This window comes from Siphateles boraxobius, unplaced genomic scaffold (genome assembly GCF_051911475.1).
Source record: "Siphateles boraxobius isolate OS27281-9 unplaced genomic scaffold, OSU_SipBor_1 128, whole genome shotgun sequence".
NCBI classification, from domain to species: Eukaryota; Metazoa; Chordata; class Actinopteri; order Cypriniformes; family Leuciscidae; genus Siphateles; species Siphateles boraxobius.
Window position 1 is genome coordinate 129,656 of NW_027508731.1, and position 15,125 is coordinate 144,780.

At 45.5% G+C, this 15,125-nt stretch overlaps 1 protein-coding gene across 2 annotated transcripts; it reads right to left on the reverse strand.

Annotated features, from left to right (window-relative positions):
- Nucleotides 1-940: 940 nt before the first annotated feature.
- Nucleotides 941-11,393, reverse strand: srsf10b (serine and arginine rich splicing factor 10b). 2 transcript variants are annotated; one of them, XM_077225188.1, is made up of 6 exons: nucleotides 11,144-11,393; nucleotides 9,951-10,055; nucleotides 8,545-8,648; nucleotides 8,322-8,469; nucleotides 4,117-4,167; nucleotides 941-1,680 (listed from the first exon to the last, which is right to left on the reverse strand). In XM_077225188.1, exons 1-6 carry the CDS (start codon nucleotides 11,206-11,208, stop codon nucleotides 1,404-1,406), a joined length of 750 nt encoding a protein of 249 aa, XP_077081303.1. In that variant the 5' UTR covers nucleotides 11,209-11,393; the 3' UTR covers nucleotides 941-1,403. The 2 variants fall into 2 exon arrangements, with proteins under 2 accessions (XP_077081303.1, XP_077081301.1); XM_077225186.1 differs by having other exon boundaries at nucleotides 4,117-4,170.
- Between the last annotated feature and the right edge of the window lie 3,732 nt (nucleotides 11,394-15,125).

Below are 15,125 nucleotides of genomic sequence, written 5' to 3' on the forward strand. Positions count from 1 at the left end.
GTTTATTAATGAAATTCAGCTGTTAACTGAAGAGACTCTATCAGGTTCTGCTTGCCTCAACAAGTAAAAGCAAAAACAGCAACCCATGCGTGCAGTTACAGGGTGACTGTGAGATTAACTAGTTCTCCATTTGTCAATACTTATTATCCTCATTAATGATCAATCGGTCATGTCCGATTTCATACATGAACTGCTCTCTGATCCCAATCAGGATTTTCCCTCAAGCCGATGTCTGTCAATGTTTTAAACCCATCTTTGAAGAATCAATGACCAGAGAGCACAGCGATGTTTTGAGTGGGCGGAGCTTCAGCACCTCTCAGCCAATCAGAGGCTCGGGAGGCAATAGATCGTGGGATGGGTTTTGTTGTCGTGAAAACAGCCTCATTGATTTGCTGCTTTTATATGCAAGTGGCTGTTCTGTTCCACGCAAACTACGATCACGTAATGCTGAAGGTCACGTGGTCATCAGCCGGTTTATGTGACACGTGTCATCAAAGGACACTCGTGTAGAGAACATGACTATTCAAAGCAAAGGACAGAATAAAGTATCAGCATTTTATGATCAACTTGTTTGATTAGACAAGAAATAATTCCCTTCACGTTATTCCAAATTGTAGATTTTCTAAAAGTAGAACATGAACATATTTTGACCGTCATTGAATAGAGAGCTTGTTTTTTAAAGACATTTTTCAAAATATCTTTTTTGTTACACAGTCCTACAGATTTGGAAGTCAATAAGAAAAAGTTCATTTTAGGGTTTTGGAAACCCAATCAGAAGGCTAAACGCTCTGTTGTGTGACGTCACACATGTAAGAGGGGATCCATAGTTACAAGTCAATCTAGACATAAAAACACAACACAATGTGGTAGTAAGTAATAGAGTAATTTCCTTGAAAATCATGCAGCAAGAGCTGAGGATAAAATGAGATCAACAACAAACTGATGCACTAGAAATTTATTTCATTTTGAGGTTACATGTAAAAGGCCTGCAGATTTTAAAAGTAAAAAACACATCCGAGACACTCATGGAAGACCGTTTTAAATGGATGGCCATTACTGGTCAACTAACACAAATCTCATACAAAAATATTGAAAGCCATTTTTTACATCTCTCATTCTGTCTCAAATGCAGCTGCGCTTGTGAACTAAACCCAAAAGACGTCTTTCGCTGAATACTTCAATGCTAGTATGAACATTGTCAGCAGCCTATAAACAGACATGTGAATGTTTGCTAAAACTGGATGTAGGTTGACTCTCTCTCCCCTTATTAAAAGAAATAGACTGACAGCTGAAACTGGCAGGTTTATGACCTCCAGTACGACTTCACACGGCATCCCAAACACTAAACCGAGAAAACAAAAAGAAAACAACCCATTGAGGACTCATAAGTTGTGGCTCCGGCTCTAATGCCCCCAGGACTTGCGCCCGGCCCAGGAGCGCGAGCGGGACCGTGAGCGGGATGGGGATCGGGACCGGGACGGGGAGCGGGTGTGTGTCTTGCCCAGAGCAGAATCCTGGTTCTCCGAGTGGAAATCGTTGGCTTGGCGTGGGCTGATGGACTTGGACCGGGACCGAGCCGCGTCAGACTCTCTGCGTCCGGACCGGGCCTTGGAGTGAGAGGGGCTGCGGGAGCGTTCGTCGACTCGAGAGCGGTGGTGTTCACGCGCAGACGGCCGGTGCCTGAGGGATCACATGACCATTACAATACCGCAGTGCAACACACACACACACATACAAGAACCATTACATGTAAAGAGCTTTAGATAGTTTCTGCTCCTGCAACATCATTCCTATCAGCTATTGGGCGACCGATATCGCCTGATAAGTTTTTACGTGAGACGAGTGGTGTGTGTGATCAAGGGTTTTCAGCTGATTTCAGAATAAATCAAGCGGCAACCTCCCGGTCTCTCTCTTGAAACCAACACAGAAGTGAATTAGACTGCAATTCATCGACTGGCCGCTTGAGGCTGGGAGCAAATGTGAGTCAAATCTGTATCTCCCCCATGTTAAAATGCCTAACTTTACAGCAGAAAATAATATGTTTACAGCCTGGTGTCTAAAGTTGTTTTGGTCTATACAGCTAATTTTGCCCTTCATGACGACTGTGAGGGGGGTGAATTTTTTTATAACTCATCCGTTTAAATTATATTAAGCCTTAAAATGCTGCATAATCAAGGACGTGGCCACTTGAGTGACAGGTGGATTGCCGTCATTAGCCGTTTGTCTGCTCTCTGTTAGCGTCACGTCACTTCCTAGTTGCTGAACTCGCCATCTCTGCAGTGTTTATACTTTTTTCAGGATTATTTCATAAAATTTAATACACGCCTTACTTCGCCCACGCCGTTGGATTCCGTCGTTGTCGAGTATCGAAAGACAAGCGGTGACGCGCTGCCAAGATGGCGACGACAGACTCCGCCCACTTTAGGCTTCAAAAACGCTCTTCAGAAACCTACGGGTGACGTCATGGACACTACGTCCATATTTTTTTTACAGTCTATGGAATAAATACATGTCTGTGTGGAAGATTCAACATCTGGAAATTCAATGTTTTTTAAGAACTTTAAAGAACAAAAATAAAAATCAACTTCATGAAACGTAATGTGGTTTTGAATGAACTTGAAATAACTTGCATGTACCTTTAATAAACAAACAAGAAATGCAGCAAGTGCCTGATCCACTAACTACAACACAGTTATAAAAATTCAGATTGTTCTGCGATACAGAAAACGTACAAGTATAGAGAACAACTTTCACTTTCTGAAGAACACAGAATTAGTGCATCAACAGGATTACAGTAAATTCAGAGATTCCTGCGCATGACATTTACCACGATATGAAAAATCTTTTATCTCGATACAAGTTATTTTGTATCGCGATAAAAATATGTATAATGATAGTTATTTTTGCTTTAAATGCGGTTAGCATATAAAAAACTGATAACGTAATTTTATAATTCTTGTCATCAATTTCAATATTACAACAAAAAAAAATCTAATACTAGCCTAATTGACGTAAAAAAAAAAAATCTCAAGCTCACTGAAGACAAGTAAACAGTGAGATATCAAATAAAGAAAGCAATTGGGAAAAACTAGAACAAAGACACAGCTTAAATAGAGCTGCCTGAAATCCTTCAAGCACTAAACAAGAAATACTTCATGAACTGTGTAAAGTTCAACTGACTTGAACACGCCTGTCTGGAAGACTCTGTAGAGCTTGATTATCTGGTTCAGGTGTGTGTGATTGAGCTGAACTCTGACACCTTGATATACAGCAATCAAACATATAAAACACTACATAGTCTTCACTATGTAAATTAAAGTTATTACAGTTACTAAAGTGACTGAGTGTTTGATCAAGATTAATGACAGACGGCAGCAGGTTTATTAGGTTGCTGTCACTTTAAGACTGCATGCACTGATCTAAGTGTTACACACGTTTTCTTTCTCCACTGTTTACGTTCACTTAGCACATAAACTACTGTTTACGAGGAACCTCACAGCGACGGGCATTTTGACACAGTGTGTGTGTGTGTGTGTATTTCACTTTTCAAGCCCAATAAGGCGTCAGTATCATGCCCTGTGTGCATTTCAGGTGTGTGTCGCTCAGGAATCTTCTCTCATGCAACACACATATACCAAAAATACTACTTTAGCTGCTTTTGGTTTAGAAATCACTCGTTTTTAAATCGCACGGCTTAGAAGCGTTAATGTCGAGCCCTGTGTTCATTCATAATTTTTGTCGTGCTGTAAAGCGGAACAGGTGATCAGTTCGTCTGCCGTTTGCTTGAACTGAGACGCTAAAGCGATCTGTGTGGCTATCATGCAACATTAGAGCGTCGAAAGGAGTCTACGGTCTCACTCCAGCCTAATTAGCATAGTTCCCATTATTATTGTGAAGTTTACAGTGCAACTTCACCCCTTCATTCAACACTGTGAATTTTGCTGTAGCGACTAGTTTGGAGGTAAGATGAAATCAATGCCCTTTTTCGTAACAAAGTCATTTTGATTAGAAACCCCATAGGATTTATATTTATTTATGTCAAACAATTTGGAACAAATTCGTCTCCAAAATTTGAAACGACAGTGAAGCTGCTCTGAAAGCTGTTAGTGGATTTACCTGTCGTGTTCCCGACTGCGGCTGCGTCTGCTGTGTGGCCTTCCTCTGGAGCTGCTGGGAGAAACACACGTCAGAGCAGACAGAGCAACGGTTCTCCACAGAGGTCATGTGACCGTAATCATGTGACGGAGATAATGCGACGGAGGTCATGCGACCACAATCATGTGACGGAGGTCATGCGACAAGATCATGCATCGGAGGACATGCGACCACAATCATACGACGGAGATCATGCAACCGTAAACATGCGACAGAGGTCATGCAACCGTAAACATGCGACAGAGGTCATGCGACCGTAATCATGCGACAGAGGTCGTGCGACCGTAATCATGTGACGGAGGTTGTGCGACGGAGATCATGTGACCGTGATCATGCGACCGTGATCATGTGATGGAGGTCATGCGACCGTCAGCATGTGACTGAGGTAGGGCTGTAACGATACACCAAACCCACGATTCGATTCGTATCACGATTTTTGACCCACGATTCGATTCGTATCGCGATTCTATCACGGGGGCGGGGCTTGAGGGGGCGGGGCTTGTGGTTAAAAAAAAGAGATTTTGAGAGAAGAAAAAAAATACCGGTATTTTTATTAAATAACATTAGGAAAAACCTGTATAATCTAAACACCAAAGAACAATAATAACTATGCAAATTATTATACTATACGGCAGTGTAGGCTGCTGCTTTTGGGCTGTGTTCTGTACTCCAACTAAATTGATTTCGGGATGGTGCCGTAATATGCATCTGCATGTTGGACGTGTTGCCGGTCAATTGAGGATTAATTTAATGCACTTTCTGAGAATTTATATTTCAAGTTTTGGCTGCAAATTTCACGTCCATAATGCTGAAATTGCCAAATTTTAAATAATTTATCCTCAACTAGTTTTGTGGTGTAGGTCTACGTAGGCTATTTTATAATGTTAACTTCAAATAATACTAATAGTAATTTAAAGATGTGGTAGTTCTCATGGGCCTGAGGGGAGGGGAGGGGGGGAGGAGGGGGGAGGGGGGGGATCCCCCCTTTAGATGATTCTCATGGGGGGGATTTTTTTTGTTTGAGGGGAGAAAGGGGGGGCATTTTTTCCAAACAAAATTATTACATTTATCTTGCATAAATGTTTGCGCTCATTGCATTTTTACAATGGGGTAATAGCCTATTGTTGTTAAGAATTTACACATCACAAGGAAGCTTGATTTAAATTGTTTAATTAAATTGAAAAAAGTAGCACAAATAAATACAATAGAATAAAGATACAAATAAAGACAATTAAAGAGAAAAGTTTTTGAATAGGTCTAACACTAGTATTTATATACAGATACTGAATAAAGTAATCAAATGGAAAATAACACTGGGTAGTATTTGAGTCCTGAATAAATTAAATACATAGGCTATTAATCCTGATTCCTTTAACTTAAAGCCATCTTTTGTTGTTTTGACAACAAAATTAATGACAGACACATATGGCTGCCGTCACTTTAAGAGCTAGTGCACGGATCCTGTGTTCATTATACTGGCATGCGTTTTATGTTTATTAAAGACAAAATCGACTATAGCCTATTTAGAGTATAGCCTACTCACAAAGACCGAAATTGACAATTTTGCGTGTTAAAGCAATATAATCCGCGAAAAATAGTTACTAGCCAGCTGTTTTTGAGGCGGATTTTCTATGAATGTGCGCATAGAAAATAATCTCAGAGAGCGCGCGAGCACTGATTAGTTTAAAATCGCTTGAATGTTTAAACTGGTAAGACTTAAAAAGACTTCAGTCACGATGCACTGCTGGCCCGATTGTGCAAGTGAATATTCCATCATGTCCCGACCTTACAGTCTATGGTCCCGACTCCAAAACCCGAGTGTGTATTATCGCCGCAGCGCTTGATGCCTGCCTTGCACAAAACATTATGAGAAGAGATAGAAGACGCGCGGCACCGCTGAACACTCACGCTGTTTGTGAAATTGCGTCTGGAAGATAGTTGTTAAAAGAATGATTTTATTTTATTATCTGTGTGGATTACGATTGCGGGAATTTCCCACATTATAAATGGGAGACCTGCGGGAATGATTAGAATTATGCGCAATACCCGCGCCGAAATTCGAGCCCTGGTTCTGGACAGGAAGGATAACTCTGGGAGTTGGAAGGGGTGTGATCGCGATTCTGCCTTCTCACATCGCGATACAGGATCGTGGACCTGAGTATCGCGATTTCGATTTTATATCGCGTATCGTTACAGCCCTAGACTGAGGTCATGCGACGGAGATCATGCGACGGAGATCATGTGGCGGAGGTCATGCGGCCGTAATCATGCGACGGAGGTCATGCGACCGTAAACATGTGACGGAGGTCATGCGACCGTAAACATGTGACGGAGGTCATGCGACCGTAATCATGTGACGGAGGTCATGTGACCGTAGTTATGTGACGGAGGTCATGCGACCGTAATCATGTGACGGAGGTCATGTGACCGTAGTTATGTGACGGAGGTCATGCGACCGTAAACATGTGACGGAGGTCATGCGACCGTAATCATGTGACGGAGGTCATGTGACCGTAGTTATGTGACGGAGGTCATGCGACCGTAAACATGTGACGGAGGTCATGCGACCGTAATCATGCGACGGAGGTCATGCGACCGTAAACATGTGACGGAGGTCATGCGACCGTAATCATGTGACGGAGGTCATGCGACCGTAATCATGTGACGGAGGTCATGTGACCGTAGTTATGTGACGGAGGTCATGCGACCGTAATCATGTGACGGAGGTCATGCGACCGTAATCATGTGACGGAGGTCATGCGACCGTAATCATGTGACGGAGGTCATGCGACCGTAATCATGTGACGGAGGTCATGTGACCGTAGTTATGTGACGGAGGTCATGCGACCGTAATCATGTGACGGAGGTCATGCGACCGTAATCATGTGACGGAGGTCATGTGACCGTAGTTATGTGACGGAGGTCATGCGACCGTAATCATGTGACGGAGGTCATGCGACCGTAATCATGTGACGGAGGTCATGCGACCGTAATCATGTGACGGAGGTCATGCGACCGTAATCATGTGACGGAGGTCATGCGACCGTAATCATGTGACGGAGGTCATGCGGCGGAGATCATGCGACCGTGATCATGTGACGGAGGTCATGCGGCGGAGATCATGCGACCGTGATCATGTGACGGAGGTCATGCGGCGGAGATCATGCGACCGTGATCATGTGACGGAGGTCATGCGACCGTAAACATGTGACGGAGGTCATGCGACCGTAATCATGCGACGGAGGTCATGCGACCGTAATCATGCGACGGAGGTCATGCGACCGTAATCATGCGACGGAGGTCATGCGACCGTAATCATGCGACGGAGGTCATGCGACCGTAATCATGCGACGGAGGTCATGCGACCGTAATCATGCGACGGAGGTCATGCGACCGTAATCATGCGACGGAGGTCATGCGACGGATGTTATGCGACGGAGGTCATGCGACGGATGTTATGCGACGGAGGTCATGCGACCGTAATCATGCGACGGAGGTCATGCGACCGTAATCATGCGTCGGAGGTCATGCGACCGTAATCATGCGTCGGAGGTCATGCGACCGCAATCATACGACGGAGATCATGCAACCGTAAACATGCGACAGAGGTCATGTGACCGTAATCATGCGACGGAGGTCATGCGACCGTAAATATGTGACGGAGGTCATGCGACCGTAATAATGCGACGGAGGTCATGCGACCGTAATCATGCGACGGAGGTCATGCGACCGTAATAATGCGACGGAGGTCATGCGACCGTCATCATGTGACGGAGGTCATGCGACCGTAATCATGCGACGGAGGTCATGCGACCGTAATCATGCGACGGAGGTCATCTGACAGAGGTCATGCGACCGTAATCATGTGACGGAGGTCATCTGACAGAGGTCATGCGACCGCAAACATGTGACGGAGGTCATGCGACGGAGATCATGCGACCGTGATCATGCAACCGTGATCATGTGACGGAGGTCATGCGACCGTAAACATGTGACAGAGGCCATGCGACGGAGGTCATGCGACGGAGGTCATGCGACCGTAATCATGCGACGGAGGTCATGCGACCGTAATCATGCGACGGAGGTCATGCGACGGAGGTCATTTGACGGAAATCATGTGACATAGGTCACGTGACAGATCATGTGAGCGTGATCATGTGACTCACTCTCGGGGGCTTTCGGACCGTCGGCGCCGTCTCTCGTAGGATTGGCTGCGTGATCTGCGTCTGTCGCTGCGGCTGCGAGAGCGCCTGCGTCTGCCATCCCGTTCGCTGCGTGGAGACTGACGCTCCTTCGTCTTCATCTGACCGGGCGCTGAGAAACACAAGAGGACACTCGTAAACACACTCCACACACACACACACTCATCTCAGATCCAGCAGAACTTACTCTTGCGATCTCCCTGAGCGAACTGGATCTCGATCTGCCGTCCGCAAACCCACTTCCTGTCCAGGTTGTGCAGGGCGTCCTCCGCATCACGGACATCTTCAAACGTGCTGTGCAATTAAGGGCTCTAACGGCACAGTCCACACTACACAGCGCACACTGAGCATGAGTTTCCTCACACACACATTGAGCATGAGCTTCCTCAGACACACACTGACCATGAGCTTCCTCACACACACACGAGCTTCCTCACACACACACTACAGCAGCTCACACTGAGCATGAGCTTCCTCACACACACACTGAGCATGAGCATCCTCTCTCACACACACTGAGCATCCTTTCTAACACACACTGAGCATCCTTTCTCACACACACTGAGCATGAGCATCCTCTCTCACACACACCGAGCATGAGCATCCTCTCTCACACACACAGAGCATGAGCATCCTCACACACACACACAGAGCATGAGCATCCTCACACACACACACCGAGCATGAGCATCCTCTCTCACACACACCGAGCATGAGCATCCTCACACACACACACCGAGCATGAGCATCCTCACACACACACACAGAGCATGAGCATCCTCACACACACACACACACACACGGAGCATGAGCATCCTCACACACACTGAGCATGAGCATCCTCACACACACACTGAGCATGAGCATCCTCACACACACTGAGCATGAGCATCCTCACACACACTGAGCATGAGCATCCTCACACACACACTGAGCATGAGCATCCTCACACACACACACTGAGCATGAGCATCCTCACACACACTGAGCATGAGCATCCTCACACACACTGAGCATGAGCATCCTCACACACACTGAGCATGAGCATCCTCACACACACTGAGCATGAGCATCCTCACACACACTGAGCATGAGCATCCTCACACACACTGAGCATGAGCATCCTCACACACACTGAGCATGAGCATCCTCACACACACTGAGCATGAGCATCCTCTCTCTCACACACACACACTGAGCAGAAGCAGGTCCTGAATGATGGAGGATACGGGTGGCACCTTTACCTGGATCTTTACGCTCTTTAGCCGCCGCTCGTCTCTGTCTGCACTTTGTTTTCTCTCTGTCACTCCTCCTCTTTTCCTCTGTCTCTTCGATCTTTAATTTTGCTTTTGGTTTGACACTTTGCCTCTCTGTAAGTAGCGATCGCTTGATCTTTCTTTCTCGGCTGCTGTGGCTTGGCTTTAGTCCTACTCTACACGGGTCTGTTAACTCTGTGTTTGTGCCGGGCTCCACGACTGGACGCTTTACACAGTCTGGGGCGACAACAGAGAAATAAGGGTTAGACTGGAGCGAGCTGCGGAGAGAAACACACACACACACACGCTGCAGCTCCACACTGGCTGAAAAGGATATTGAATGTACGCAAATCCTCTGGGTCGGCGTGAATAGAAGTCTAGAGGAATGTAGACGTCGGCAACGGGCCCGTATCGGCCGAACTCTCGGCGCAGGTCCTCTGGCCTGAACACCGGGAAATACACACGTTCTTATTGCTGGAGGTGCAAACGCCCTCGAGTCACACACTCACCGCCGTCAGACAACACACTCTCTCTTTCTCTCTCACACACACACACACACACCAAGCACCACAGGTAAAGCAGCGGGATACTGTCGATTAACACAAAAACAAGCTTCAGATCTTCCCTCAGTTTCTTTAAGAAAAGGTAAAACAAGATTATGCTGAGACACTTAAAACAGGGCAGTTTCTGGAGGATTTCAAAGATGATTTTATAAAAGCACTTTCATTCATTCTTCTGTAATAGATTTTGTATTGCAACATTTTAAGGTTTATGGCATTGCCTTTTTATGTCCAAAAAATACGTTGTAAAAATACACAAAAAAGGTTTGTAGGCGATTTTTCCACACAAGTCACATATTATTAACACTTGTCTGTAATACTGATATTCAGCATTTTAGTAATTTGCCCCATTCATTCACTTCTGTTGCGTTTTTATTAACTAAATAAAAAAAGGAGCGAAAATTAATTGTGATTAACGACAAGCCACAAATATTGTCCCGGAATATTCCTTTAAAAAAAAACAGTTAAAGAAACGTGTTAAGTAGTAATTTCACGAGTTTTCTGGTCATTATGCTTCATTAGTAGCTTTAGTCATGAACAGCTTTTATTGCACTAATGACTGAATACATGGCAAGATATAAACAGCCTTTAAAATCGGAGTATCAGGATGATAACTTAACTTTGATTACTGAAACGCAACAATAGCAGTTAATCTCGACCATATGATTATTATGTACACATAAGTAAACATCAAAGATAATTACAGTCTCTGAGCTGAAAAACATATTTGTAAAGACTAACAGGGAATAATAATGATGAAGAGGTTAATGTTAATAACAACAATGCTCGTGAGCTGTGCGCGCTCACGCCAACATTCACGCGCCAAAAACAATAAACCCCTTCTTTTAACATCAAATATACAGTATTATCAATAAGAACAATAACGTGTTTAACCAGACAGAAGCTTAATTGATGAAAATGGGACAGAAAGTTGGAGTCTTATAATAGCATAAATGGAAGGTTCACTTACCGGGACTCGTCGGAAATATTTCGAACAAACAGTGAGCTGTTCGGCGGTCTCATGTACCGAGACATGATAATAATGATTAAAGTCTCGTATGAGTAGTACCGACAATTATAATTCACTTTTAAAAAGGATTCCTGATTGAATTTTCTCCACTCCACGCGGTTCCAAGTCGCTTTCACTTCAGCAGCAGCGAGGCCTGAAACCACTAACAGCAGCTGCGCTTCGGCTTCCCTGACCGGAAACACCCGGAGTGTTAGACACCCCCCTATAGACACACTCCAGTACTGCACCCCTATATACACACTCCAGTACTGCACCCCTATAGACACACTCCAGTACTGCACCCTTACTGTACGTTCACACCGCCGCCGACTTGAGCGTCAAAGAAGCTCTGGCCGCTCTGTCAAGGACGCTTGTCAAAAAGCACGGGGAAGCTCGTTGACGCTTTGGACGCTCTGACGTAGCAGGGAGAAGAGAAGTGTCACAACATGAAATGTAATAAACAGAAAAAAACAAGCAATACATTGAAGGAACCTTTTATAATGACAGCATTTGTATAACTGTTTTGGTCACTTTTGGTCGGGGAAAAAAATAATAATTAGCTATTATTATTATTATTATTATTTGCATTAGGCTATTATTTGTATTAGTGCAATTGGTCAAATCTTTGTCACCGTGAGCAAATGAATTGCATTCCCATGCCTCGTTCTTTTGTAACTGGTCCCTGTAAGCAAACAACGTCATATCATATATGTTAGGAAACCCAGCAACAGCGATTATCAGCTTCTCCTCCATTTTCTCGGAACTAATGTTTTGGTAGGAACGAAAGTTCACATCGTATGTTTCTCCGGAATCAGCCAGAGTGAAGGACGTCTTTATTCTTATTGGTTTCTGGCGTTTTGCCGCTGCTTGCCGCTGAACCGCGTCATAGCTCATTACCATAAAGTTGAGCTTCTTTCAACTTTCTGATTGACGCTCAAAACGCTCAAAACGCCCAAAACGCGACGCCGAGGGATTTGACGCTCCTTGCAGCTGAGAGAAGCCAGCTTCCATTGAAAATGAATGACTTCCGGCCGCTTTGGAAGCTCAAGTCGGCGGCGGTGTGAACGCACCTTTATAGACACACTCCAGTACTGCATCCTTATAGACACACTCATAGACATCATATAGATAGACGCCCTATCGACCGCTACTACCTATTGTCGCGGACGAGCCGTGGGGCCGCCATCTTAAACCGGTCACCCGCTCCGCTCAGTGTAATCTGTTTGGCAGGTGCAATGAGCTGGCAGCGCATTTAATTAATCATATCTCACTGAAAACCGAACGGATTTTCACGCGAGTTTTTTGCTGCAAAGGTCATACACGTAGCTACGATACAGGACACATTGAATATTTTGTTCACAAAATACAACTAATAGTACGGTAATGTTAAATGTTAAATCTTACTTGTGTAAAGTAATCCCCGAGTGATGGTCCGCCGATTTGAGCAGGAATATGCTGCACAGTGCTCTGAAATCTACTGCTGCTATGCAACGCAAATAGGAGTATGACCTGCTTAATATGGCGGCCGCATTTCTTGCGCCACAGCGGCCAATAGGGCATCTAGTCTCTATATGATATCTATGGACACACTCCTGTCCTGACCCTCATAGACACACTCCTGTACTGCACCCCTATAGACACACTCCAGTACTGAACCCTTATAGACACACTCCTGTACTGCACCCTTATAGACACACTCCAGTACTGCACCCCTATAGACACACTCCAGTACTGAACCCTTATAGACACACTCCTGTACTGCACCCTTATAGACACACTCCAGTACTGCACCCCTATAGACACACTCCAGTACTGAACCCTTATAGACACACTCCTGTACTGCACCCTTATAGACACACTCCTGTACTGCACCCCTATAGACACACTCCAGTACTGAACCCTTATAGACACACTCCTGTACTGCACCCTTATAGACACACTCCTGTACTGCACCCTTATAGACACACTCCTGTACTAAACCCTTATAGACACACTCCAGTACTGCACCCTTATAGACACACTCCTGTACTGCACCCTTAAAGACACACCCCAGTACTGCACCCTTAAAGACACAATCCAGTACTGCACCCTCATAGACACACTCCAGTACTGCACCCTTATAGACACACTCCAGTATTGCACCCTTATAGACACACTCCAGTACTGCACCCTTATAGACACACTCCTGTACTGCACCCTTATAGACACACTCCTGTACTGCACCCTTATAGACACACTCCAGTACTGCACCCTTATAGACACACTCCAGTACTGCACCCTTATAGACACACTCCTGTACTGCACCCTTATAGACACACTCCAGTACTGCACCCCTATAGACACACTCCTGTACTGCACCCTTAAAGACACACCCCAGTACTGCACCCTTATAGACACAATCCAGTACTGCACCCTCATAGACACACTCCAGTACTGCACCCTTATAGACACACTCCTGTACTGCACCCTTAAAGACACACCCCAGTACTGCACCCTTATAGACACAATCCAGTACTGCACCCTCATAGACACACTCCAGTACTGCACCCTTATAGACACACTCCAGTACTGCACCCTTATAGACACACTCCTGTACTAAACCCTTATAGACGCACTCCTGTACTGCACCCTTATAGACACACTCCAGTACTGCACCCCTATAGACACACACTCCAGTAATGCACCCTTATAGACACACTCCAGTACTGCACCCTTATAGACACACTCCTGTACTGCACCCTTATAGACACACTCCAGTACTGCACCCCTATAGACACACACTCCAGTACTGCACCCTTATAGACACACTCCAGTACTGCACCCTTATAGACACACTCCAGTACTGCACCCTTATAGACACACTCCAGTACTGCACCCTTATAGACACACTCCAGTACTGCACCCTTATAGACACACACTCCAGTACTGCACCCGTAGAGACACACTCCAGTACTGCACCCTTATAGACACACTCCAGTACTGCACCCTTATAGACACACTCCAGTACTGCACCCCTATAGACACACCCCAGTACTGCACCCTTATAGACACACTCCAGTAATGCACCCCTATAGACACACTCCAGTACTGCACCCTTATAGACACACTCCAGTAATGCACCCCTATAGACACACTCCAGTACTGCACCCTTATAGACACACTCCAGTACTGCACCCCTATAGACACACTCCAGTACTGCACCCCTATAGACACACTCCAGTACTGCAACCCTATAGACACACTCCAGTACTGCACCCCTATAGACACACTCCAGTACTGCACCACTATAGACACACTCCAGTACTGCACCCTTATAGACACACTCCAGTACTGCACCCTTATAGACACACTCCAGTACTGCACCCCTATAGACACACTCCAGTACTGCACCCCTATAGACACACTCCAGTACTGCACCCCTATAGACACACTCCAGTACTGCACCCCTATAGACACACACTCCAGTACTGCACCCCTATAGACACACTCCAGTACTGCACCCCTATAGACACACACCAGTACTGCACTCTTATAGACACACTCCAGTACTGCACCCCTATAGACACACACCAGTACTGCACCCTTATAGACACACTCCTGTACTGCACCCTTATAGAACCACTCCAGTACTGCACCCCTATAGACACACACTCCAGTAATGCACCCCTATAGACACACTCCAGTACTGCACCCCTATCGACACACTCCAGTACTGCACCCCTATAGACACACTCCAGTACTGCACCCCTATAGACACACTCCAGTACTGCACCCGTATAGACACACTCCAGTACTGCACCCCTATAGACACACACTCCAGTACTGCACCCCTATAAACCCCTTTTCCACCAAGGCAGAGCTGGTGCTGGTTCGGAGCCAGAGCCTAGTTTCAAATCGGTTCTTTGTTTTTCGACCACCAAAGCACCAGCTCCAAACCAGTAAA